Below are 26,914 nucleotides of genomic sequence, written 5' to 3'. Positions count from 1 at the left end.
TATATATATATATATATATATATATATATATATATATATATATCATCTGACAGCAGAGTTATGTTGGACAGGACTTGCATAAATACAGAAATAGGTGGTAAAGTTTGTCTGGTGAGTATTCTTGCAATGTCTGACTCTTGGTGTGTGAATCCATCAAGACTTCAATACTTAACGTTACAAAATAATGTAATTTAATTTAACGTATCTCATACAAATCAGTGCAGTTGTTAAAGATTCCCACCACTGATTGGAACACAAACTTTCCATCATCAGTACTTTACAACAAGTAAAGTATGGAGCCAAGTTTGCCCCCACATGAGATGAGAAAAGAAAATGAACACAAACACATAAAAAATCTCTTCAGACCTGTGGACATTTAGGCATTTGTCAAATCAGTCAGGACATCTGGAAAACACTCAACCAAACTTAAGGATGAGGAAAAAAAAGAGCACAAAAGTATTATTTTCCCATATGTTGCTGAAGAGTTAGAGAAACTCAGAATAATTTTCTGAAAAACCCAACATCCCAGGGCATTTCAAACCAAACTAAACCTTCAAACAGAAGCTGATGAACCCTAAAACACCAAAACACAAACCCAGCAGGGTGGTGTATGGAGCTCAGGGTAGCGAGAAATGTTCAAACTTCGGGAACAAAACAACTTTTAAATAAAAATGTGGGACAATCTAGATCAAATTTATTCAATGATGTAAAAATGTATCATGGTTTTACATATCAGGAACAAGTGTTTCATCATTTTTGCCCTATTTCTTTGTTTTCATTGTTCTTACAGTAAATTGTGGAATAATTCAAAAATATTCTGTAGAAAAAGTATTTATAAGTGTCTGATACAGTATAATTTGAAATACTACATCATATATACTGTTTAAAGAGACTTTTCTTTAATATGATAGACTACAAAGTTCTGTTTTGCATGATGGCTTTTCAGCTCAGATATTTTCTCACAAAAAATTACAAGAAAATACTGAGATTAAATATTTTCAGCAGCCCATTACATCATCGTTTTTTACACAGAAATGCATATGCATACTTGCACATCTCTGATAAACAGACATATACACACATGCATCTGTTTACATGGTTTACCTATGGAAAGCACTGAGTTCACAAGCATTCAGAGAAATCATTTCCTAGGCAAGCGAGCGAGGAAATTCCATGTCAGCAAGAAGGAGAAAAAAAAGCTTTTTTTAATGGGGAAAAATGAGAGGCAGGGGAAGAGTTAGCAGAAGCAGCCAGGATAATTGATGGTGACTGTTTGGGTACACGATTAAGATTCATGGGTAGGGCCACACATGGGGGATGCAACCTGGCATGTGCCAGAGACATGGATGATATGTGGTAACATTTTGACTGGCCTGTTGGCCTAATTGATAAAGCATCATCCAAGATACAATAATTAATAAAAAAGGAAAAAAAAGTTTTTACTTACTCATAAAACTGAGGCTTCTTTCCTGGATCTGACTAGAGTGACAGAAAGAGAGGAAAGACTGGAATGGGAGACAGAAAGAAATGGAAAAGAAAGTAGTTGGAGCCCAGGGCGAGAAAAGCAGGTTTGTGGGAGGTTACTGGTTCTTATCCCCAAACTGGCTGGAAACAGGCTAGAGGCAAAAAGGGGGGAAAAAAAAGTCTGTGAGTTGCACACTTCCACTCATCATCAACTACCCTTGAGGGCCCTTCCAGCAAGCTGGTGAAGCCTCTTAGTTCCCAGCCATACACTATAACTCCAGCAGTGAAAGCAACTGTTTGTAGGAATAGTTGATTTAGGGAAAGTGAGTCTAGCCAATCTGACTTTTTTGTGGATACACTAACTTCTGATTATAATATAACATGTTCTTTTTCATTGAGAGTCAGTTAGTACATCTATTTGTCACTTTTATAAATGCAAGTAGCTCAGAAATAAACAAAATACAAATATACAGTATAGCACTTAGAACCCTTATTTATTTAGTTCTTTTATTCTTTTTTTTCTTTTCTTTTTTGTGTTCTTTGTTTTGTTCTTGCTTTCTTTCTTTATTTATTTATTTCAGTTTGCAGGCTCACCTTTGGTAAATGTTTGACCATTGCACTGACTGTAATTTATACTGTAGTAGGAGGCCATCAGTAAAAACAGAAGACATGCACAGAATCTGTAATAAAAAAGATAAAAAGGGGGACGAAAAAAGTAAATAAATAAAGGTCACGACTGGCAGTAGTTGAGGAAACAAATTCAGCCCATTTAGAGTTTAAGGAAAAATAAATAATTAAAAGTGTTTTTGGCCTACCAGGTTTTAAAGAACAAAACAACATAAAACCTTAACCATGCCCTTATTTTTCAGTTTTGTGACCACTTTTTTCAGCAGGCCTTTGTTGACATACAGTTTCTTATGCTGTGCCAGTTGTTAGGTAGCACTGAAGACAATTGCATGTCACACATAATTCAATAAACAGTTCAACCAAGAAAAAAGAAGGGTAAAAGTTTGCTTTTATTTTTGTTTGTTTGTTTTGTTCCTATGGTGCCAATGGTTCTTTGATTGAAAACACCATTTGTTCACTCTTTTAAATATAGATAAGATGCTACTCCCTCAGGTGACTTGAGGTATTGCACCTAGTAAATAAACAGAAGGTTTGCTAAAAAAAAAACTTTATGCAGAGACTGGACTGTAACGATAAACAATAAACATGTAAAGAGGGCAGTTTTGATTTATCCTGCTGAGTTTAAGGAAATAAAAGTACACGCTTTTGATTGGGAATTAGAACTATTTGGTCAGGGTTAAAAAGAAAAAGATCAAGATTAGAATGATTCAATACATACTTTATACTAGCCGCCATAGAAGATAAGTCTGAATAATAGTGTAGGAATGAGTTTACAAAACAAATTACCCTTCTAAGGTCTAACAGAGTACTAGCATGTTTATGGAATACATCAGCTCAAGGCTACCATAGAGATGCATAAGAATGCAGTACTCTGTTTCTTTTTACGCACACCCTCAACCCTTTCAGACAGCTGCACACATGTGCACAGAGATGTGCCAACTCAGTATGATAGCTGCTCATTTGACCCCACTGCTTAGTCTTCCTACAGGCGATTGGGATACAAACCACCTCTGGAGTTTACTGTGTTTACTATTAGCATTAAAAATAATAACACAAAACAAAACAAAATCAGAAATTCCAACCCACTCTATATTAGCAGGAAACAACAGAGATTACAGAAAGGCAAAGCCACATACAGGCCTGACATGGTTACTACAGCATTTCAGATCATTTTCCACATCTCTGTGTGGATGAAAACCAGTGTAAAAACAAAGCCATGTTTCCAAAGATATTTTTTATTTAGAAACTACAAATAAAAAGATAGTCTAGGAAAAAAATGTTCTTGTGTAGACATAAACTCAGTGTTGAGTGCAGAGATAATGTCAGATGCCAGGTGAGAGCAGTTACAGACATATGATTAGCTCCCTTTAAAAGATGCACAAACAGTTGTAGAGTTGTAGGCATTATGGTACACACACACACACACACACACACACACACACACACACACACTGGGGGAAAAAAAAAAAGACCTAAAACATTTTCTTTGATTGCATTATGCAGTCAGTCAACATGATGATTTTTTTAGATAAACTAACATTCATCACTGAAATAGTTTAATTTCTTTCTCAATCATTCTACCCAATATAAGTTTTAAATGAGTCTAATGAAACAACACACTGGCAAAGCAGGGTATGAAAATTGTTCTGCGTTTTAGTATTTTTTCTCAACATCCAAATCCCTGACACTGATTGAAACAGCAGTATAGGGATGCTGCTGTGTTCACCTTGAAAAGCGTGATATTGGAGTACCATGCTCTTGCACGTGACTGCCCATCTGCCATGTTTATTTTGATCAAGTGTACAAATGACATCACATATTTCTACGACAATTCCATGATCTTCAACTGTGTGTTCTACACTTTTATGTGTGATAGCGATGACAAAATAAACAGACTTATACTTTTTTGGCATTATCTTTTTACTTCACTCATCAAAGCTAAGTTGTTTCTGTTTTATTGTTAAATCATTTTATTGTTAAATCAGTTGCTGCAGATGTATTGATTTTCACACAAACCCAACATCAAAACAATTCAAAATTGTCAATTGGAAAAAGCAAACCATATTACAGAAAAAACAGAGGGGGGGTCTTCTATTTTTTTTTTTTTCATTTTTGTCACTTTGTTAAGGTGCTTATTCTTCATCAGCATTGTAGCTTATACAATTATGCGCTTAGAAATGTCTTTTACATTTTCACTAATCCTGTTTCTTGACATTTCTTGATGGCTTTTAAGAGAATCTTAGCCAACCTCTTGAGCATGTTAACAAATCCCCATGTTTGGCTTTTTGTGTGAAGAGTTCAGACCATAGACATATTATACTGATAGACCAACTGTCCCTGCCGTCTCTCATTGTTGGGAATTGAAGCCAGCAGAAAGTGTTTTCTAAAAGCTGCCATGTTGTATTTTTGGTACCAGAGTCTGTGGGGCTTTAAGTTCCGCCTACTACACACAATCATTGTGTCACATTCTTTGAAGCATAAAATAAGTACTTTCAGTTAATCATGTTAGAAAAATATGACTATTTGAACACAGTAGTAATATCTGAGGTAGGATTTTTATTTTTTTAATAGAAGCAATGTTCATTTTATTTACATTAAGGGGACGGGACTTCAAACCTGTTCTGACAGTGAATCTGGTCCTGTTCCAGCTTCAACAAAGTTCCCAGGCCTCAAGCTTGAAGTGAAGTGGAAATGCCCCTGTGGAAAAATAGGGTGGGCTGGGTGTGTGTGTGTGTGTGTGTGTGTGTGTGTACATATGTATGTATATATATCACATAACCACAAGTTTTAGAGTGATTACAAAATTCCCTAAACATACTTGCTCAAAACTCTTTTTTTTTTCTTAAATTCTATTTATAATCTACACACGATCGTGCACAAAGCAAGTGTAAATGTATTAGTTTGTGATACATAAAAACTGAATCAATTTGTAGCGCAAAAAAAAAGAAACAATTTAAAAACAATTGACTTTTGTTGATTACCATATGTTTAACTTTAAGTCACAGTAATCTAAAATCAAATTTAGGAGTAAAACATGCATACTAAATTGTTTTGTACAAAGTAAATTCTGCATTTGTTACTACAACTGTATATTTATACAGGAAACAAAAACTTCAAGAGTGTCATGCACATAAAATACATAAAAGAAAAAGTTTCTGTTCCTAAAAAATAAAAAAGAAAAGAAAAAAAATAAAAACATCTGGGAAAAAAAAGCACTAGATTGTTTTTGACACACTTGGTCGAAAGGACAAAACAAGAGGATTTGATGTAATGAGATGCCGACCCGTGTCAGCAAATCACTCATCTGTGACGTGGATAGATTTTTTTTATTGTTCTAAGACAACTTTAAATCCCACAGAAATACTCAGAGCAAGATAAATAGGATATTTACAACAAACAACAACAACAAAAATATACAGTATGCATATATTTCCTACAAAATGTTACCATAAGCACCAGCAACAACAAAGTAAGGCACTCAAACAGATCGTAGAAAATAGTGTATTATATTTTACTTGTTTCCGATGTACACTCACGTTTACTTTATATTGTATGTTGATATATATTGAGTAGATGTAAATTGTCATTTTTGTAGTTGTTGTTTGTTTGTAATAGTACTTGAAAAAAATAAATAAAAGATAACAGGTGTCATCATGTTGTTAACTTGCCATTCCTAACGAGCAAAGCAAATAATTACCCTCTTCTTTTATTTTACTTTTGTTTCAGCAACTGCCAATCCCTGAAATATCCAGAGCCTTACTGCACAAATGTTTGACTTTCATTACTGGAGAGTGGCTTGTCATTCTGCCACTTGCTGTTTAATTGGTGGCATACAGTCTGTTTATTGAGCTTATGTGCTGTCACAGGAGTTAGTAAGAAAGTGAGACTTAGCAGTACCCAACACATACTGGTCATTCCCATAGTCTTTGTATTAATTTGTATTAAGCCAGATGCATGCAGTGTGATTAGAATATGTAAGCCCAAGGTGCAGCTGCAAGCTACCGTCTGTGAGAAAACTGTCACAATGTGCTGGGAGTATTTGCACAAGCAGGAGTTTGAATGCTAATTTATAGCTGACCATATGGAGGCAGCCACAGTATTGTTGGTAGGTGACTAGAGCTCAGAGGGCAGTGAGAGGTTAGTGTTACTGGACCATAGCATAATTATGAACAGTCATCTAGTTATTGTATCTGATGCTTATTAAGCTGCTCAACAGATGGACAATAATCTGGGCCATGATTACCATCAGAGGCAGCGGCTTGTAACTCATACTTACCCACCAAAGCTCAAATGGGGGACATTAGAGGACAACGGGAGGCTATGACCTCAAATACACATAGTATTTTCTTATGCAGGGAAGTGGTTCAGCTGAATTTTAACAAAGTTCTTCTGTATATTCAAGACACATTAGCCAAGCTCATCTATTGACAGTGTTTACTTATGGATGTGACATTTGTAACTTTATTTAATTCAGTCAGTTGCTGGCTATTGAGATGACCTTTTACTGGCTTCTCTGGCAGAAGCCTATAAACCTCAAAGGTTTGCCAGCTTTATAGGCATTCAATAATCACACAAGGCAGTATTGATGAAGTTGTTGTGTGTGAGCAGGAATCTTGACAATATAGTGCCTATGTAATTCTGATAAGGATATTTATGAAACTGAAATTGATGAAAATGCAGCTCTGGGGCATCTCAGTCTCTTTGTAAGCATTTCCTTGTTTTTATATTTATTTAATGTAAAGAACCCACTGACTCTAGTGACTATGTCAGAGACAGTGATAGATGCATCGTGGTATTTTCTTATTTTCTTGTAGCTATCTGTTAGAAAAAATAAAATAAAATATGGGCGCTATCAGTCTAATTATCTGTCAATATGATAAATATGCAATTTGCATTATCTGGCTTCACACATGCTGTCCATGTCAAAGTACTACAAGAAATATTATGCCTTTTTAGATTGTATGAAATTACCAAGGTGTGTTTTATCTGAATGGCTCATATTCTTAATAATTCTGTGTATTGGAAAATCTTTAGTTATTATTCGTATTCATTGGCCTTAATCTATCACCTGCTCGTTGTAATTCTTTATGAACACATTAAAACAATTTACTCACCTGGGTAAATATACAGTTTAAAAGAAATGACACTGGATCTCATAGGCACATTCAGCTTTAAGCATTGCATGGAATAGAATCCATCAAACAAATGAGATATTTTATTTTATGGAACAACTATAAGCTTTAAACAATATGAAGATTAATTTGATTTTGCAGTCTATTCCTGCATCCTCTGCACTATGTTAAACACTTGATGACTCAGGGCCATATAACTTGCCATGCTCAGTGGACAAGTTGGCCAATATGAAGGGCTGAAGCTATGTTTTATACAGCCTTTATCATGATGTACAGGCTCAGATGTAACATATTGGGCATGTGAACAAATTGATTCGATCATGCAGCAAGGAACAGGGAAACACATCTTGAAGTATTTTATTTACAACCTATTCATGTTCATGAACCCACAAGGAGACATTTCACTGCTAGGATTGCTAAGCTTTGCAGTAAATCTGCAACAACTCATGTATGCCCCAAACAGCACAGATGGTTTTGTTGTAGTTCACTTGGCAGTCAGCACCACCTAAAGCACATGAAGAGTTTGTTTTTATTTTTTTCTTTGCTTGTGATGTTTCAGTTAGATCACTAGGTAAAATAATCCTAATTAAAATAAAAATATAAAATAGTAAAGAAAAAGTGGTACTATTGAAATTATATAAAACATTTGACTTACAACTGATCCGAGCTTGTAAACTTAGATTAAAATATGCCTTAAAAAGGCAGAATTTCCTCAGTTTTACTTACATTGACTGACTCTGCAATTTCACATCAAGCCTCCACATGCAAAAAAGACAAACTGAAAATTATTTTGAGACCTTATAGAGATAGAAAAACATACAGAAACATTTGTGACAAACTATTGTCAGGGGAGAGAGTAACCCTTCAAACTAGAGCTGCAATAACAAACCTAAAATTATTTTAAGTGATGTGATACTTGCACAATTTATTTTAGAAAAAAGAAATAAAGTGCTTTAGACATTACAAGCCTATGAATCAAACATAGGACTTGGGTGACAAGCTTAGACTGTGTAAAGAAGTGCAATAACTTGTTTTGATGGTGTTTAAATGTCAAAAGAAGGAAACATTGCTGGCTCTTGAGCTCAAAACTTCAAAGTTTACTTTTGCTATATAATAAAAATATAATATCTGTTTTTATTATATCCAGAACTTTGACAGTGAATGAATAAATAATGACTGTACTAATATGGGTCTGAAGTGCATAAGTCATTAGACAGATGATATGTGCTTATAGATGACATCAAGTATCTGTGGTTGTTCATAAAAAATAAAAGGAAAACAAAAACTTCTGTGTCATAAAACATTTTTTTTTGTATAAAATGGCTCAAGTTTGATAACAATTTAAAGAGAAATGCTGAAATAACACAATAAAAAGGGAGAGAATGTCAGCAGCTCATGTACATAAGTGCCTACTCAATAAAGCCAGTAAAGCAGCTGCTCACCCATTTTTTTTTTTTTACATGGGAGTACAAACTTGTGTTTTTCCTGGTGATGTTTATTTATTTTAGCTATAATTTTACTTTCCCACTTACAAACTGAAAATTAATCCGTTCATCTTCTATCACTTACCTGTGGCCTGGTCTAGGAGGCAACAGGTCTAGGACAGTAACTCAGACATCTCTTTCCCCAGGGACACTCTCCGGCTCCTCCTAGGGGATCCCAAGGCGTTCCCAAGACAGAGAGGGTACATAATCCCTCCAGCAAGTTCTGGGACTGCCCTGAGGTCTCTTCCCAGTAGGACATGCCCGAAAAACCTCAAAAGGGAGGGGTCCAGGAGGCATCCTAATCAGATGCCTGAACCACCTATACTGACTCCTTTCCACGTGATGGAGCAGTGGTTCTACACCTTGCTCCCCCATGGGTGACGGAGCTCCTCACCTTCTCTTAGGCTGAACCCGGCCACCCCACGAAGAAAGCTAATTTCAGCTGCCTTTTTTTGGGATCTCTTTTTTTTTTGTCATAATCCAAATCTCATGACCATAGATGAGGATCAGAATGTAGATAAATCAGTAAATTGAGAGTTTTGCCTTTCGATTCAACTTTTTTTTTTTTACCACGACCAATTGAAGCAACACCCTCATTACTGTGGACAAGATCCCAATCCATTGATCCATTTCCTGCTCCATCCTACCAATAAATAAAAATACAGTCTACCCCACCCTTTCTCCACTTTCTTCTGGTCCAATCCAACTGAACACTGGTGGCTGTTGGCTTGGCAGTCAGACAGCATTCAGATTTGGAGATGAAAAAGAAAGCTATAGTCAGTTTTAAAGTGTTAAAACTGTGGTGGATCTCTTTCTGAATATGAATCAGACAGAATAGAGTAAAAGTCTTGTGTGATACCACGATATTTAGGAGTGCAAGATATCTGTGAGTTTATAAAAAGTGCTGCTCTTGTATTGACTTCTACTCAAGCTCATTTCCTGGTGTATATTTGCAGGAGACTCAGGAGTATTTAGCCACAATTTGTTTTAAAACAAATAAATATTCACATGACTTCAAACTCAAGTCTCCTTTGTGAAAGTGCACTGCAAATTCCTTTACACCATTCGGTCACACTATTGCCGGTACTGCTCCCTCATTTTAAAACACAAAGAGATGACCATTATCATGTCTCTTACCATGTAGAATGAAAAAGAACACCACAAGTGTCTTTGAAAAGAAAAATAGGGCAAGACAATCTCTCCAGCAAAGATTGGCCCAGATAGAAAAAAAAAAAAGTGTGTAAATGGTAGTATTTAAAGAGGTTAGTTGCATTAAGCTCTTGATTGTTTATGCTTTTGAAGTTTTATTGTTTTAATATTAAAAAACCCAGGCTTTCCTGTTCGATATTGGCATTATGACAATAATAAAATTTGGTGTGTTTTTCAAATTTTTAGCATTTATTTGGTGATTTTTGACAACAACACACTCATTTCTGTTCATTACACTTGTTGTAAATAGAATATACATTATATACAAACACACACAGACACACACACACACACACACACATATATATATATATATATATATATATTCTTCATATTCCATCAATCAGGTTTTTAAAGTCTGAAGACTTACTTAGGCCAAACTTCAGGAAGCATATAGGTGTGAAAAGTAAATTTCACCAGACATCACATGCCACAATGCCCCTTTCTTCTAATTTCAGCGTCCTGCCCCAAGGGTGCAATAACAGTTTATTACACCTATCCTCACTTTATGACCCTTCCCTACCTCTGCCCGCTCCCCTCTAGCCCACGCTAACTGTTATTGAAAACACCCAGGTCTGCCGTATATCATTCTTGAGCACCACAGTATGCTCTGTGCAACACAGCCAATCAGCACCTGTTCATATGGGTATTGTCCAGGTCACATTGGAATGGCTCCACTTGTCTAATATTCGCTTAGATGTGGAAGTATTTAAAAAACAATCCCATTTGTCTTTACAGGTTGTGTTGCTCCAAGGCTGAATCATCTTTTGGCTCATGTATTTGTTGTCTAGTAGGAAAGTAAAAAAAAAAAGGAATTGGATTTTTCTTTTTTTTTCACATAATGTGTGTGGGTCTGTGAAGAAAGGGTAACTAAGTTTGGCCTATATTACTGCAAGCATAAGGATAGAGTGCACTGTATAATAGTGGGAGCTCAGTATAGCACATGGATTTAGATTAAAATGCAAAGCGCTGGTAAAGATCTTTCAAGGTGGAGGTGTTCAGAGAGAAGGGTAACAGCTCATGGGTGACAGGGTGACAAGATTCAGGGAGGGACCCGTCACCTTTCTGCCACGGTGATGGTTTCTCTGTCAGCAAGGGAATGGTGTAGATGAGAGAAGCCACACTGCCATGGTAATACAAATTTTACTTTTGCACCAGAAGAGTGAATAGCATTATCAAAATTTAGCCTGCAATTTAGTGATTTCACTAAATAAGCTTTGGAGAAAACACTAGGGACAGTGATCATGAAGAAACTTATCTATCTATCTATCGATCTATCGATCGATCGGCTGTTACAGTTGCACATGTATTACAGTTCTCTAAAAATAAAAATCTTTGGCATATTTCCATGCAGCAAACAGCAAATATGTGTGCTCTTTATGCAAGGTTGGGTAACACCAGCTGATTGGGCAGATGGCTTGTGTTGTCTTGGGTGTGCAAAGTGTCTGATGAGTGGTGATGGTTCTGTTTAATTACATATCAAGTGAGCAGCCCGTTTAGTCATTAAAGAGTTCTGGGATGTCAAGGTCTGATAGAGTGAAGTCTTGCAGTGCAATGAGGTCTCAAGCTGGATTTGTACTCTGCGAGAAGTGAAGAAATCTCCTCTCGCTCGTGTGGTTGTGAGACAATATTTTTCTCATGTACATTTTATACACAGAGAAACTTAAGGCAGAACTTCTGGGAAGCCCACTCATTGTGGGGTCTGCACTCTTCAGTCCTTGTACAGATTTTTGCTTCCCTTACCACTACCAGATACTTTTTAATACGCAGACTGAGACAGTACACGCCGTTTGGCATTTGCAAAGTTGTCACAAAGAGAACGCACTGTTACCGACAGATAGTGCACAATAAGGAGCGAACTTAGGGAACATGTCCCTGCGCTGCCCAGCCAAGGCTTACTCTCTTACTCGCTTACAGCCTCAGAGAGCCACCTGTGCACAACGATTATTCAATCTCCTTCTATGAGTTCTTCGCCATTTGACTATCTTTATAAGTTTTGGTAGAACAGTCAGAACGATGGCAGTATTTTCTAACAGCCTCAGCCAGCTGCTCCTCAAAGCTATCCAACTTGATATCACACCAGCCAGCTTCTAGAAGTGGAACACTTGAAGTGAAGCATTGTTCTGCATAGACAAACACACCTACCAATCACACAATACTTGGAGCATACCCCTGTGAGAAAAAGTTCTGCTCAGACATTGTGCACAGAACGAGTTCTCACAGGTCCTGTAAGAACAAAATTATGTAATTTTTGTCACACAGTGTCGTCAATGAGAGCAGATTTCTTAACTTCTTTACAAATCAGCCTTTACATATTTGCTCAATCACTATCTATGAACTGAATATATTACACTGAATGTCTAAAATAGTTATTACTTAATGTATGTGTGTGTGTGAATATGACTGTGATCCCCCTTCCACACACTCTCTCACACACACACAGACACACACCACCACCATCATCTTTATTACCCCTGTGCAAACTTTAAATGTTAGATTCCAAGTTTTCAGTTTCCAAGCTAATGTTGTTTCCTATCAGTTTAATAACAGTACAAAGTGTGTTATGATCAAACATTTTTTGTTTGTATAGCATAGTGTTTTATCTTTGGTCAATTTTTAACTTTCTTCTTCAAATTTTCTTCTTAATTTATGCTGTTCTAAACCTAAATTGAACTTTAGCCTGATTGACAAACAAAATCCAGATTTGTGTAGTGCAGATGTATTAACACAGTTTTATTTCCTTGTGCTTGTCTTATATTTTCCAGTATGTGCTGGTACAGAGAACAAGCTAAGCACGCTGTCGAACCTGGAGCAGCAGTATGGCACCTTGAGGAAATACTATGAGAACTGTGAAGTTGTAATGGGCAACCTTGAGATCACAAGCATTGACCGCAGCCGGGATCTCACCTTCCTCAGAGTAAGACAAAAGCAAACTAATGAAGTAAACTAAAAGTTTTGATATGTGTTTAAATATAACATGTGTCATGTGAAAAGTTAGAATATTTGCCTTTGGTTTTTTTGTGTATCCAAACATTTTACAAACAAATCACGTCATCACGTAAAAAAAAAAGAGTTTGCATTTTACTTTGTATTCAAAATTAGCAAAACAAATAAATAAATAAACAAAATCATTTGTAAACTTTTTCATCACTGGCTTCTCAATGACCTTCTTGTCTAGAGAATGCCAAGTGCTTGGTTCTTTTTTTTTTTCTTTTTTTCACAAATCAGTACTTGGATTAGTGTCTATAGATCAATTGATAAGCAGAGAGGAACATTGTTCTAATCAGGGCTAATCAGCCTTTTTCTCAGTGTGGCTGATTATATTCTTACACCATTGGCATAAGCACAGAATATTCAAAATCCACATAACTTGAAACTTGAAAGTTCCTTTTAGAGTGAACAAGAATGGCAGAAAAAAAGTGTTATAGAAAAGAACATTCACTTTTTGTTACTTAGCAAACATTTAGATTGTTATGATCATTCCTAAAATAAATGTATGCTAAACTGTAAATTCAATCCTAAACAGAACAAGTACCTGCCTGAGACTTTCTAAAATGAATGGGGAAGGATACTTTGTAAGAGTACTATTGTTTGGGTGAAGAGCTGGGATTGAATTGTCTACATTGTTATGATGACTTTAAATTAGACTTCAATACATGTGAGAAACAAGCAGATTTGAAATAAAATAATAATTCTAATAGATAAAAGGAATTTAAAAGTACAAATAAGCAAACAAAAAGCACAAGTATGGAGCAGAAAAACAGACAATCTAGTCAAGAACACAATTAACAAGGAAGTATAAATGCAGGTACTTTGTAAATATGCCAGAATGATTAGCTTTACTTGTAAACTTTCTTTACGCATTACTTTTATTCTTGTTAAATAGACACATACAAACAGTTGTGTGATCACAGCCTTGAAATTTTCTGACGCTGGAGTAGTAATAGTCTTGTAATAACAGGTTTTGAGGCTATTGCTGGGAAATTTCTTTGGAGAAATAAAAAAAAAAAGTTTGTTTTTTTTTTTCTCCAATTTTTTTTTTTTTTTGAGGAAATCAACTGACCTATATCAGACCTACACATCTAACAAACATAACCCTAGTCCATGCTGCTGGTGCTCTGTACTGCTAACACCGTCCAACTCCAATTGATTTTAGTCTATCTGGGGGGCATGAGAGCTCCCGTGGTGTCAAACCAAAATGCTGACTGCCTTATTGGGCCAATATTGCTGTGAGAATGAACTGGGCTATGGAGACTTTGCAAAGACAGCAGTCTAACTCCCACCCCATGCATTCTCACTCCCCTCAAAAAAGCAAGGATTGTTTTCATATGTCTTCCCTATAGCAGTGATTTGAAGTGAAATTGGCAGGATGATTTGTTCACATAAAAGAGAAGATCTCTTCTTTTCTATCTCATTTGTACAGATCAAAATACAAACAAGAACACCTAAACAAAACGGAGTCATTAAGTGTTTTCTATTGTGCAGATCAATTCAAAAACACCCTTATGAAACAAAATCAAGATTATATTAAGAAAGAGGGAGCAATAAATGTGTAACTGCTACCATTAGACACCTTCAGGGGCAATGGGTCATACTGATTTGGATTAAAAAGAAAGTTTGGGTGCATGCCTATTTATTTGTGTATTTGTATGTGTGTGGGGGGCACATTTCTAAACCAAGTGTGGTTGTTGTTTAGCCACACAAAGCTAATTTGCTCATTGAAATGATACCTTCACCTCTGAAGGTGGAAAGGTTTGCATGTACCTTTTCACAATGTCACCTGTACAAGTTAACATTACATAATGGGCATATTTACAGGTTGAGGTTGAAAGTCTATTAGTACAATCCCTTCTTTAAATGTCTATATTATACCACCAGCCATTTACAAAATATGTCCCTATGGCACTGACTTGCTGAGGTCCTCCACCTTTCCATGGTTCTCAATTAAAATGGGTTAATTGAAGATGCTAATTAGAAACATGAGGTGCCAAACAGCAAGGGAGCCAAAGGGCAGGGTGCAGTATGTATTTTTAGGGAATATTATTATTATGAGAAGACACATTAATAACACACTTCCCTGGGGAGAAAAAAAAATAACCTTGAGTTAGAAAAAAAAACAAAACACTATTGTGCAGGAGCTTACCATACCACCTGTCTTTGCGAGGTGATTGAAACTGATGCCTGTGCATTCGCTCCTTTTGAAGATAGCCAGGAGATTGATGGCTGCATCCCAAAGCCCCTCAAACAGCTTTAGCAGTAAACAGAGTCCATCTTCCAAACTGCCACCACGACAGATGAATCAACGCTTGCTCAGTGATTAATAACTGCATTTCTGCTGAGAGGTTTTCACCCCCTCTCACATATGCACATTGTTACCAACAGTCTGGCAGTCAGCTTTAATCACATGCAATTCTTCCAAAACCTCTTTTACTTCTGTTAAATATGCTTCTCACAGATATACTACATACAAAAATTTAAATTTTGAGTCATTCACACATTAACATTGCCTTTTGTGAAATACTGTGTATGGGGTAAAATGAATGCTGACAGGTTTTTTTTTCCCTTCCTTTTTGCTTGTGTCACTTTATGGAGATCACATTTTTTAATTTATTTTTTGTATTCTCCCCTCCTTGCAGTGTTTAGCAAGGAAACTCAGATAAGTACATTCGTATTGACATTCCAACCTTGCACCCAATAGTAAAAAGACTAACGCTGAGACTCATATTAGTTCAGGACTCATTCACCCCCATTTTTTTTTTGTTTAATTGTTTTATTTTTTCTCTTTGTAAACAAATTGTACAATTATTCCTTTCAAATATAAATATCTAATACAGACAGCAGTTTTACAAAGTTTTTCCATTATATTTTAAAGTTACTTAGATTTCTTTTTATGTTTGAAACATCTTTTTTACATTGTTTTACAGCTATGTTTAAATAATAAAGTGCAGAATACAAAATGTTAAAAGCCATATTTATCAATTGTAAACTATAACCAGAACCAATGCAAAAGTTGTAAAGTGCTTTTCTTATTTTTTTTTTATTTTGCAAATCTGGATACAGCTGCATTTCATTTACGTAAAATGAAAAAAACAAAAAACAAAAACAAAACAAAACAGTTCAAACATTTTAAAAATACTATTCCCCTATTGTTTGAATCTTCTAAAAGGGGCTTTTAGGAAACGATGGACTTTGTCCTTTAATGTTGTCTGTTGTTGTGATTCTTAGATGAATTATACGCTTGACCCTACGCTTGTTCAAATAACTCCCAGCTGTCACATCTGGTGCTCACCAGATGGAGACTACAATGTGTGCACCAGTGAGCAGGAATAGACTAATGGCTGACTAGAGGTTAAAGACATCTTGTAACTTCAATAGGAACAAACCAGTGTCCTAAAAATTCAGAGGTTGATTTCTCCACACAAGCCAATCTGCTCAAAGTGTCCAGTTCAGTACTTTTCAGTGCGTGTGGAAGAGCATCACATAACAATATTGTATGCAGCAAGGGGCCTCCCTTCCTGTAGTTTCAGTCCCAGTTGACTTGACCTTTATAGTGAAGAGGCCAGTTATGGGTTAATAGGGTTTGGGGAGTGAGCAAACATTTTGCTTAAGGGAATCATATGCTCATGTAACACAAGCATAAGAAACCTTGAGTACTGACAGTTTAACCTGAGCCATTTATCTTTGCTGTAATCTTAATGTCAGCTTCTGTTGCTGAATGGATTTTTAACCTGCCCAAGGTATCAAGGTATGGTCGCTTATGTAACAGAGTTTGCAGGTTTTTCTTTAGTGTTAACAATCTAGCTTTATAAACAGCTGCAAATTTTCATCTCACCCCCACTGTTAAAATTGTTCATCAGAAGTTTGTATCCAATATGATCAACTAAGTAATTTGGAAATAAATGTCATGCTAATTTAAGATTATATAGGTAAGATTTCTAATTAATGGGACTTGTCTATTGATGTCAGGAGGTGTCTGTAGAGGACCTTGAAGGCAGGCATTAAGGTGAAGGAGTAGGTGAAAATCAAAATTTTAATAGTAAAACAAAAGAGGCAGCAAAACAGGCTACAAGCACACTGGAAACACTGGGGTTGCAACAGGGAACCTGGAAACAACAGTAGAACATTAAATTAAGACGAGGTGGAAGTATGTAAGTTGGGTGGGAAAAAATGAGTGCAGCTGGGATGATTAACAGATGGGTAGCAGGTGGGTAGACCCGGACAAGGATGCCTGGGGGAAACCAGGGCAATGAGACATGGAGGAAACTAAGTAACAGAGCACATACCGAATACAAAATAAATAAATCAAATCTAAAAAAAAATCACAAAAATAAACAACAAAGAGACAATGGGATGGAGTAACTAAAAACAAAACTCCAGGTTCAGGACAACTGACCTTTTATTATTCAGGCATGTGTAATTTAAAAGACGTATGTTTTTTTTGTTTGTTTTGTTTTGTTTATTGCCACTTTCTGTAGAGTTGTAGAACAGCATATTTTCACGAGTCCATCCCTGTCTCCTGACATCTTTCTTCATATTTCTTTTTGACTGGCAGATTTGTCCCTTGGGTACCATCACTGCCCTCCCCAGCTTCCTAATTTCTGATGCACTGTTAGATTGGTGCAGATTACGTTGGTCCCATGCTCCTTAGCAAACTCCTTCAATATTAATGAAGACTGATGAAGTGCTAGGGAGCCCCTGTCTTTCAGCCCCGACCTAGATTGGATTGACAGTTGCAATTAGCGTCTCCTCAAGTTCATTTCCATCACTTTAATTTGACACAAAGAAGGACAGTGTGGGGTTGGAAGTGACACCGTTGAGAGCGTGAAGTCCTGAGAAGAATGGTTAGTGAGGAAAAACGGGGGGGATGGAGTTTGACCAGGGACTTCCACACTGTTAAAAGAAAAAGCATCCTTTAGCAAACACAAACTATTTAGAAGTTTCTCAAAGTTTACCTGAACTTGTTTTCTACTGGTTTTACATTTCACACTTATAGCTTCACCTTGTAGTTCATGACGAGATTCTGTTCTTGAGCCAAATTCACCTTAAAACCTTTCTGCCAGGACTAGATTGCAATGTTGTTGTCGTTTTTTTTTTTCTTTCTTTTTTTTCATAGTCCCTGGGATGTTATAAACCCTCTTTTTTTCAATAAACACTACTTGACTGGTTTCCTCTGTCACCTGCAACCATTTCTAAATATATAGCTTGTCAGTGTGTCTGTGAAAAAAGATTAATGTGTAAGATATAGGGCAGCAGCCCCTGAAAATGAATGACTCTTCATCATTGTGTAGAGAAGACACAGTAGTTGATAGTCAGAGTTTGACTCTGTCAGGCTTGTGTGGTATTCCTGTACAGTTTCATTTGTATGTGTCTTGATATGCATGAGACTGAATATGTTAGTGGGCGAAAAATTACATCAGAAAAGTTTCTCTTTGCTAAAGCAATACTCCTCTTAAATCGCCATTCATCAACCACAGTATTTGTGATGTCTGCGTCTGTAAGATTTTGTACCAAGCTTCTACTCGTAAACTGGTTTAAAACCTGTTTTACTTTGTGATTGACAGGTGCAGTAGATTGTCTTGCTCCTCTTCGTACTCTTGGTTAACAACTACAGTTTTCTTCACGTCTCAGAGAAACATCGGAGTGGCTATAGATTTGAACGAAAATAAATTGATAGATTAAATGTGGTTTGAAAAAAGTGAAGTATGAGAAACTTTACTTTTATTTGTTGTCCTTCAAATGTACCAGTCCACAATTCTCAAATGGAACTGACCTGTATGACCTGCAAACCTTTGCAGGGCAAAAACAGGTTTGCTGACTGGTTTTATAATCAGACTTATTGTGAAAAGGAAACCTGTACTGAATCTCTCTCTTTCGCTCTCTGTGTGTGTATCTCTCTCTCTCTGTTTTTTTTCTCTCTCTACCACACACACACACACACACACAAACACAAATTCCTTCACTCCTTTTATTTACACACTTATCATAGTGTTGCAGCACCAGACAGAATAAGAGGCAGCGGACAGGAGAAGCAAAATCGGTTTGTGACAATAGCCCACCGTGCTCTTCTTGTGCCTTTCAAACTCCATATCTACCTTTTCTGTTGCCAGAAATGCATAAATAAACATAAATTAAAATGTGAATGATATAGACCAACTTCTTTGGAGGACTGAAATCAATTTCCTCCCAGTGAAACCTATATGACTGAGTCAATTTTAAGACTGGCTGGTCTATTAAGACTTGGTTTTCTAATGCAACCCTATCATGACAACAAATAAGCAGTGTTTTGGATTGCTTTTCCACTGGCTGCAAGCAGTCCCAATAACATGTATTATAATACTAGACCAAATGTCCCCGCCTGTTTTTGTAGGGAATTGAAGCCAGTTTAAGGGAGCTGCAATGTTATTGTTTTGGGACAAGAGTATGTACACTTAAGTCCTGCCTACTCCTCAACACACAACCATGGTGTTACATGACCTTTCTTAAAAGCATCACCTGAACTCACTATTGTATCTTTCTGCATTTTAGGTCACACTAAAGCAAATACATCTGACTTTTTTTTTCAACTGACTATCATCTATATGCTCTCTTTTTTATCTGTTCATGAATGTTGCATCCTTTTGCATCTCAATTTCTGCTTCCTTCTGCATCCCACCCTGAGCTCTCCTTGTGCTCACTGGTCAGTGTTTGAATAAAATCTCATTAGAATTACATAGCCATTTAGCCAAGTGACACAGGGTATAATTGTACCATCCATCAATTGCTGTGTAATAACACACTCAGAGGCAGTAAGTGTTGATTAGCCATCAACCAATTTAACCAGTGTGTTTTGGGAATAAATAGTCAAGAGAGACCATGCATAGTGGTGTGGTGGGTGGCCTTTGGGAGTTCCTGACCCAAGCAAGCTAAATTAACTTAGAAAGGATAAAAAGTGATGGTCAAAAACAAAGTTACTGTCCATGGCTATTAGCCATTTCACTTGCTTAGACTGATTACCACTTATCATATTGTTTTTTGCACAGATTTTGCCATAACAAGTTGTGTGTATAAAATTCCCAAGCAATGTAAAATTGTATGTTTGTAAAATTGTATGTTTGGAATACAAGTTAGTTGATATTTTTGTCCATTTGCAACAACATGGCAACAAAACATGCAAACTGTTAGGTCTGGAATATATATATAAAACGTGCAATGCAATGACCATGTTCACAAGAAAAACATTTTAAAAAGTTTTACAATAAACAGTCCAAGCTTAATAAATTGTTAGAAATGAAGACAAATAAATAGACATTTTTTAGAAATATCAAATGACTAAAACTCATATATTTTAATTTCATATACATTATCTGTGTTAAGATAATAAAATATACTGTTTGTAGAATGTAATTTAATGTCGAATTTTTGTTTGTTTGTTTTGAATCTGATCTGTAAATATGATTCTAAAAATGTACAAAATTGGCTTCATACTGAGGCCAACCAAGTCAACAGTCTAAATGCTTACAATTTGCTTTTTCTGCTTTTTTTTTTTTTTAATATGTCATGCTGATGTATCTGAATCAACTTTACACAAACTTTAACAGCATGAAAAAACTTTTTTTTTAATCTATGCATAAAACTTAGTAGTTCTATTTTGTCTTCTGAAGTTACAGTTGTGTTTTCTAAGAAGCAGACATAAAATAAGATATATGAAAGCTTGGTCACAAATTTCTCAGATGTAGTTAGTGTGTGTGTGGTGGAGGTGATGCTGGTGGTGGAGAGAGGGATGAAGAGTGGTAGTGGGGTCATATTGTTCTACCCACAATGATTCATATTCATCCTCTAAACAGATGAGAGAATTACTTAATTGCTCTTTGAGTTGATGACACTGTGTTATTCAGATAATATCCCACTGCACAAAAGTGACAAAGTACACATAAAGGAGCAGAAAAAAGAGATGGGAAGAAAAGCGAACGTATAGCAAAAAAGGAAGGAAAATGAAACGGAGGAAACAGAAATTTAGAAAGCGAGTCTCTGTTAGTATAATTGCAGCTTTTACCATGAAATGAATGCACTGACAGTGCCAGCTCCACCCATGTGAGACATTGAGTCTTTATCACTAATGGACCAGTGACTACTACTGTAATTACATAGGTTTTTGTCTAGCACTCTGCACAACTATCTTGGAAGCAAAATTGCTCTGACTTTTACATCTCTTTCTTTGACATCTACAGTAAATGGGGGAACTCTCCTAAAAAAGGATAGAATGACATTGAATAAATAAATAAATAAAAAGAGAACAAAGTATAATGAAAGGTAGTAATTGAACGAAAATGTTGGGAGAATAATGATTTATCATGTTTGTGATTAGCCTGATAACATTTGTGGCATCTGGATATACTTCAACTAAAATTTTGTCTTTTTCATGTAAAACTAAATTATTAAGCTATTTAATTTGGGACTTCTGATGAGTGTCCTCTGTTATAGTAAAATAGTAATTTGGTTTTGTATCCTTTGTTACTTTAGCATTTTATAATGGGTCAGGCTTGCACCAGTACATTCTACAGTTGCTCAAATGGACTAGATTTAGAGTCTGTACATCAAGTCAATGCCTTGAGCTCATTATTGTGTTCTTCACATCATTTCTGCCACTTGATTTTAGTCCCAAGTCATTACACATGGATTTGTGGCCAGTAGCCTTTAGGGTAGTCCTTCAAAGTGTTGAATAGTGCTGTAAACATCATCAAAAGTCCTCTCCAGCTAAGAAGTTGAACCATGCACCAACAATGGGAAAGGTTCAGAGAAGCTTATCCATGTATTTTTGAGTATCCCTGAAACCAAATAGAAAAATAACTTTTATTTTTGTTTGTTTGTTTTGTTTTTGTAATTTTCATAGAAAAGCTTTGTGACTCTAGCAGTCAGTGATAAAAAGGTAAACCAGAAAATGCAGAATTGTACACCAAAAAGGTGTATTTGAACCACCATGTAAGCACCACTCAGTTTGATTGGGTAGGGAATTAGAATTGCAAAACACAAGTAGCCCTCAAAGTTGACCCTTCATGGCAATGGATTTTAAACTTGATATATTACTGGGAAATGCATATTTTTTTCAGATTAAACAAAACAAAATGCATTCAGACACATACAAAACCATTACAGTTGATGGAATCACATACAACCACAGCTCCACATCAGTGCTATGGGTATTTAAATGGGACATGTTCATTACAACAGTTCAAATATTTAGCATATTTTGGTCAGTTAATATTGTCAAATGTTTGTCCCATGTGTACCATTTACTGAAGAACAAATTACCCCACCAACACACTCGCAAAAACACAAACTTGCACAAGCACATTTTTGCAGTACATTAGAACAGCTGTCTCCACAGAGTCAAATACTATTGCAAAGAAAAACAGATTGTTATGTTTTGTTTGCCACAGAGCGGCAACAGACTTAATTAATTGGATTAGCAGAAGAAGTACTAAAATTGCTAAATGGTAGTGCAATTTTCTTTTTCAGGCAATACAATATGCAATGCATCCTGGCTTATCTTCTTAACCTAAGAAGCCATTTTTTTCACAATTGCCAACAAGATATTTTTTTAATGTCTTTGAGTTAGATTACATCTATTTTATTGCTTAAATATATGTTCTGTGAAATCAGTTTGTTTCTTTACTTTTACTGCTAAACACGATCTGTAAGCAACATCAAATGAGGCACAACAATAGCCAATGTCCTGCTCTAATTCCATCTTAACACTTTAGCATCTTAATTAATCATGATTGTTATCTGGGTTTGTTTAATTCTTAAAACTGCAACTGGGTTTTACTGCCAAGTAACACTCCATGGACATCGCAGCCACTCAGTGACTTTGTTCATGTGAGAGTGAGGTTGAGCATGTGAACAGCCAAGTGGGTCAGAAAACTGATTTCTTGGATCCTGTGGAGACAGCAAGACCTTTATCTTCAATTTTAGAGATTTCCTCTGTGGTCAGAGCAGGAGGCTACATCACCTATTTCTCTCTTTATTCCACACTTTTTCATTTTACTGGGCTATTACTAAACTCAGACAAGACATAAAAAGATGTAAAGAGAGCATTTTTAGGTAATCGTTGGCAGATGTATTGCAACTTTCAACCTTTCATTTTATGCCTTATTCTCTATAGATTTTTAGATTTCATTGCTGTCTGTCAATTGTGCCTTAGTTTATTGTTGGTGTTCTTGCTGGCTAGGTGTATAAACAGAATGCATATATGCTGCGGTGTCTTTGCTTTATTTTAAACAAAACTTAATGCACAATAAAAATGTATAGATACATTAGAAACTACACAATACAAATATATGTAATTTTCAGAATAAAAAGGTTTTAGCTGCCCTACTTCTGGAATTTAAACCTACTACATCTGACTGGGAGATCACAATGCTCAACACATTTATTTATTTTTTATTATTTTAAAACAATCTTTATTGAATTATCTCAGCCCTCGAATAAATCCTTTAATACTAAGAATTAAAACTAAAATCAAAGCAAAAGCCTTCTCCATCATTTTATCAAAATGTAAAAGGTCATTCTGTCTGGAAATTTTCAAGACATCTGAAACTTACTTTAAGTGGTTCCAAAGATCAACAACAAAGACTTACATAAACTATGAAGCATGAATTATTTATCGCCCACCACCAAAGACAAAAGCACAACAATAATGTTGTTTTCATTTGCATTCATGTGTGTTTGTTAGCTAAATATCTCATGAGTCACTGAACAGATTTTAACAGAACATTCAGAAAGTTATCGTTGGATGTACATCTACAACTACTTAAAATTTGGAGTAAGTTTGATTCAAGATGGCTGCAACATCAAAGTGAACTTTGTAAACATAGAGATGGCTGTAACTCAGTCAGTTTTACAGATATTGATCTAAATTTTGGTTTGGTTGTAACTGCCTTCTCTCTGAACAATGGATCATGCAAGATCCATGTTTAAAACTGTACTATTAACTGTTCAGATCAACTTTGTTGGGCTAAAACTTGGTGTGGTAGTAGCTAGGAATATTCCACAACACATACCTTAGTGCAACACATTGTAAAATATTTTGCTTTAGAATTTAGAATTAATTCTTGGAATTAACTCGGTTTGTCATCCAGCAAAATAGTATTGTATAAACTCCAGGAGAGGTTTTTATGAAACTTTCAGAAAGTATTTGGTCATCTACAACTGATTAACATTTAAAGTCCACCTAATTGAAAATGGCCACCTGAGCTGGTTTACTTTAGCCTTTATGAAAATGCCTCAGTCAGTTTTACAGATACTGAGCTAAACTTTGATGTTGTCACAGTTGAGTTATGCATAAACAAACCCCAAGCGCCAATAGCCCACGAGACGTATTCTAATATTGCGTGAGATTGTGCATAATGTTATTTTATTTTTCCACCTTTAACTGTAACATTAAAGGTGGAAGGTGACTGGGATTCCTTCAAAAAAAAAAAAAAAAAAGCCTGGCCTATAAATATCTCTTTTTTTTTTTTTTTTTTAACAAGACTAGAATGTTTAAAATGTCTTAAATAAATAAAACACGAGTACACCTACAATAACGAGCCAGTTAAATAATTTCTTATTGCCAGTAGTACAGTGTATAACCTGAGGGCTACAACTTACATTGCAACTACTACATCCAAAGCAGCCAGCCTGTAGATTACAGCAAGAAGGATTGTAATTCATGCTCTGTTGGACTATAGGTTTTGGTATCTACAAATTTCAAATCAGTTTTTGCTTGTTTATATTTTTCCCCTTGTTTTAAGGTTACCAAAAAAATTATATATATACATACATCAATATCAGTGACACTGTCTACAACTAGTGAATATAAAGCTAGAATAATGTTGAGTGTTTATAATTTAATGAAAGACAGCTACAAAGCTTGTATGTACTATCTCTCTTAAAAAGTGAGAGAGAAAATTATCAGCAGTCAGTTTCTTTTATTGATTTATTTTATAAGCTTTGACTTAAACACATTTATCTGTCCAAAACCTTGCTATTTATATTCTCAAATCCAACCATGGTTTTCATACAGGATGCACCTTTGTAAAATATATAGGAGATGCACAAATCTCAGACTAAGATCTCACCACAACAGCTACTTCTTCTTTCCCTTCCTTCCCATGTCCTCTCAAATTTATAGAGCCGTGAGGCCTATCAGCCTTTATTAGCTAATAATGCTTTTAGGGCCATTAAGTGTCGCTGAGACTCCCCCACAGCAACACTTAACAATCTCAGTGGGGTACTGTTGGAGGACAGAACTAACAGGACCACTGTGTGACAACCCCCCTTCAAGCACCAAAAGGTCTGAGTGGACTTCCAATTTGACATCGCTAGGAGCAAAATAGCACCCCCAGAGGGTGATTGGAATGTCACTTGAAGCCAACCAAAAGGGGAAATATGACACCTGCTAAAACCTTGTCCTTCAGTAAAAGTAATAACTAAGAAGGTGGTTTGTCTAGCTTTTTAGTTTTACTGTTCTTTATGTTCCTGTGTTCCTGTTTTTCTTTCTTTTTTTGTTGAAGGTAGTTGTGGTTCAGGCTATAGGGCAGGTCATTCCATAGTCTCACAGTTTCCTTTTCAATCTCTGGCACCCCCTTTGCATATATAAAACTATCTTTTGGCAAGACATGTGGCAGGCATGTTCCACTGCTGCTTTGCCACAGCTTTTATGTTGGAGTGAGAATGGATGAGTGAAAACAAGGTAGAATTGTAAAGCCATTTTTTTCTTACTTTGAAAATATTTTTATTATAAAACCTTATTTATTAAGGAGAAATTGTGTTGTTTTCATGTATTTTCCTCCTAAATTAATGGTTTTGACTTATCAGAGCTCTAGGGAGAACTGTATAGCTCATGGAATACAAAGGTAAATGATGCAAAATTGGATTCCCACTTCTAGTGTTCAAGATCATATCTAAGCAGATGTTTTCAAGGTCTCAAGGTTTCAGCTATAACATCTGTTCTTTATGCCTAATCAAAATGGTTAAACTCTTGCAGGCACTTTTTACATGACTACACTAAAATAATGGTACTTTTTTGGTTTGTATAGTTCTTAGGACTGTGGGTCTTTTTTTTGTTGTGCTGTGCAAGGTCCAAACTTTTGGAGAATGGGTAGGGAATCACTGCTGTTGATCAAAGCAAAAATCTAACCAACTGAGGGAGAGAAAGGCCTTCATTGTTGTATGTCCTTGTTCTGTGCTGAAAACAATGTGTTTCTGAATTTAAAGATAATGACAGAAAAGAAGACGATGAAAACAGTTTGTGTTCTCTGCATGTTTTAGTAAAAAAGAAAATACAGAAAAGGACTGTTTTGAATAGATGTTCATTTTTCATTAAAATATGAGGTTGTAAACATGAAGACACCTCTTCAGTCCTTACTTTTTTATTCCATGTATTTCATCAATAACTGACCAGAAAAACAGTAATGTCACAGCACTTTCCCCTGTGATATGAGTGAGCCTGACTGGTGCCATAAAAATCATAAAAAAAGTGTCTGAATTACTTATCAAAATGTGAACATTTACCAAAAAAATTATATAAATGGCAAGTGTGCAATTGATGTGAAACAACAAGGTAATGGATGGTAGAAATAGAAAGTAAAAAAAAACAAAAACATTTTATTTTCATGTCAGCTTAAAGAACCGTTTTTTGTTTGTTTGTTTGATTTTTAAAACTTGTGGCCTGTAATACCAATGCTGTTATTAACTCAAACTAAACTGATGTTGGTCAAATGAGAAGCTCTACCACAAACTATGTAAGTCATTTTAGAGTTTCCATTTTTCATAAGAAATGGTTGTGTTATAACAAATAATTCAAGCTAAATCTCTCACTATACTGTGTTAAAGGAAGTAGAGCTGGATCAGGCAGTGGCTCAGATATCAGAAGCTTTTGCAGTTAATGATTATAGGGGAAGCCATTAAGGAGGAAAGTTTAAACATTGTTTTTTATTAGACTTGTAAACAAACAGAATACAATCCAAACAAACAAAC

At 35.7% G+C, this 26,914-nt stretch overlaps 1 protein-coding gene across 1 annotated transcript in view; it reads left to right on the top strand.

Annotated features, from left to right (window-relative positions):
- LOC108240414 (receptor tyrosine-protein kinase erbB-4) overlaps positions 1-26,914 on the top strand; it is a 240,332-nt gene that overhangs the window by 98,296 nt on the left and 115,122 nt on the right. The window contains exon 2 of the mRNA XM_017423864.3: positions 12,682-12,833. Within this exon, the coding sequence (XP_017279353.1) occupies positions 12,682-12,833 (152 nt within the window). The remainder of the gene's footprint in view (positions 1-12,681; positions 12,834-26,914) is intronic.

The sequence above is a fragment of the Kryptolebias marmoratus genome, linkage group LG6, assembly GCF_001649575.2.
Source record: "Kryptolebias marmoratus isolate JLee-2015 linkage group LG6, ASM164957v2, whole genome shotgun sequence".
Lineage (NCBI taxonomy): Eukaryota > Metazoa > Chordata > Actinopteri > Cyprinodontiformes > Rivulidae > Kryptolebias > Kryptolebias marmoratus.
The sequence above is the reverse complement of the archived record's forward strand: the minus strand, read 5'-3'. Positions and strand labels throughout refer to the sequence as shown.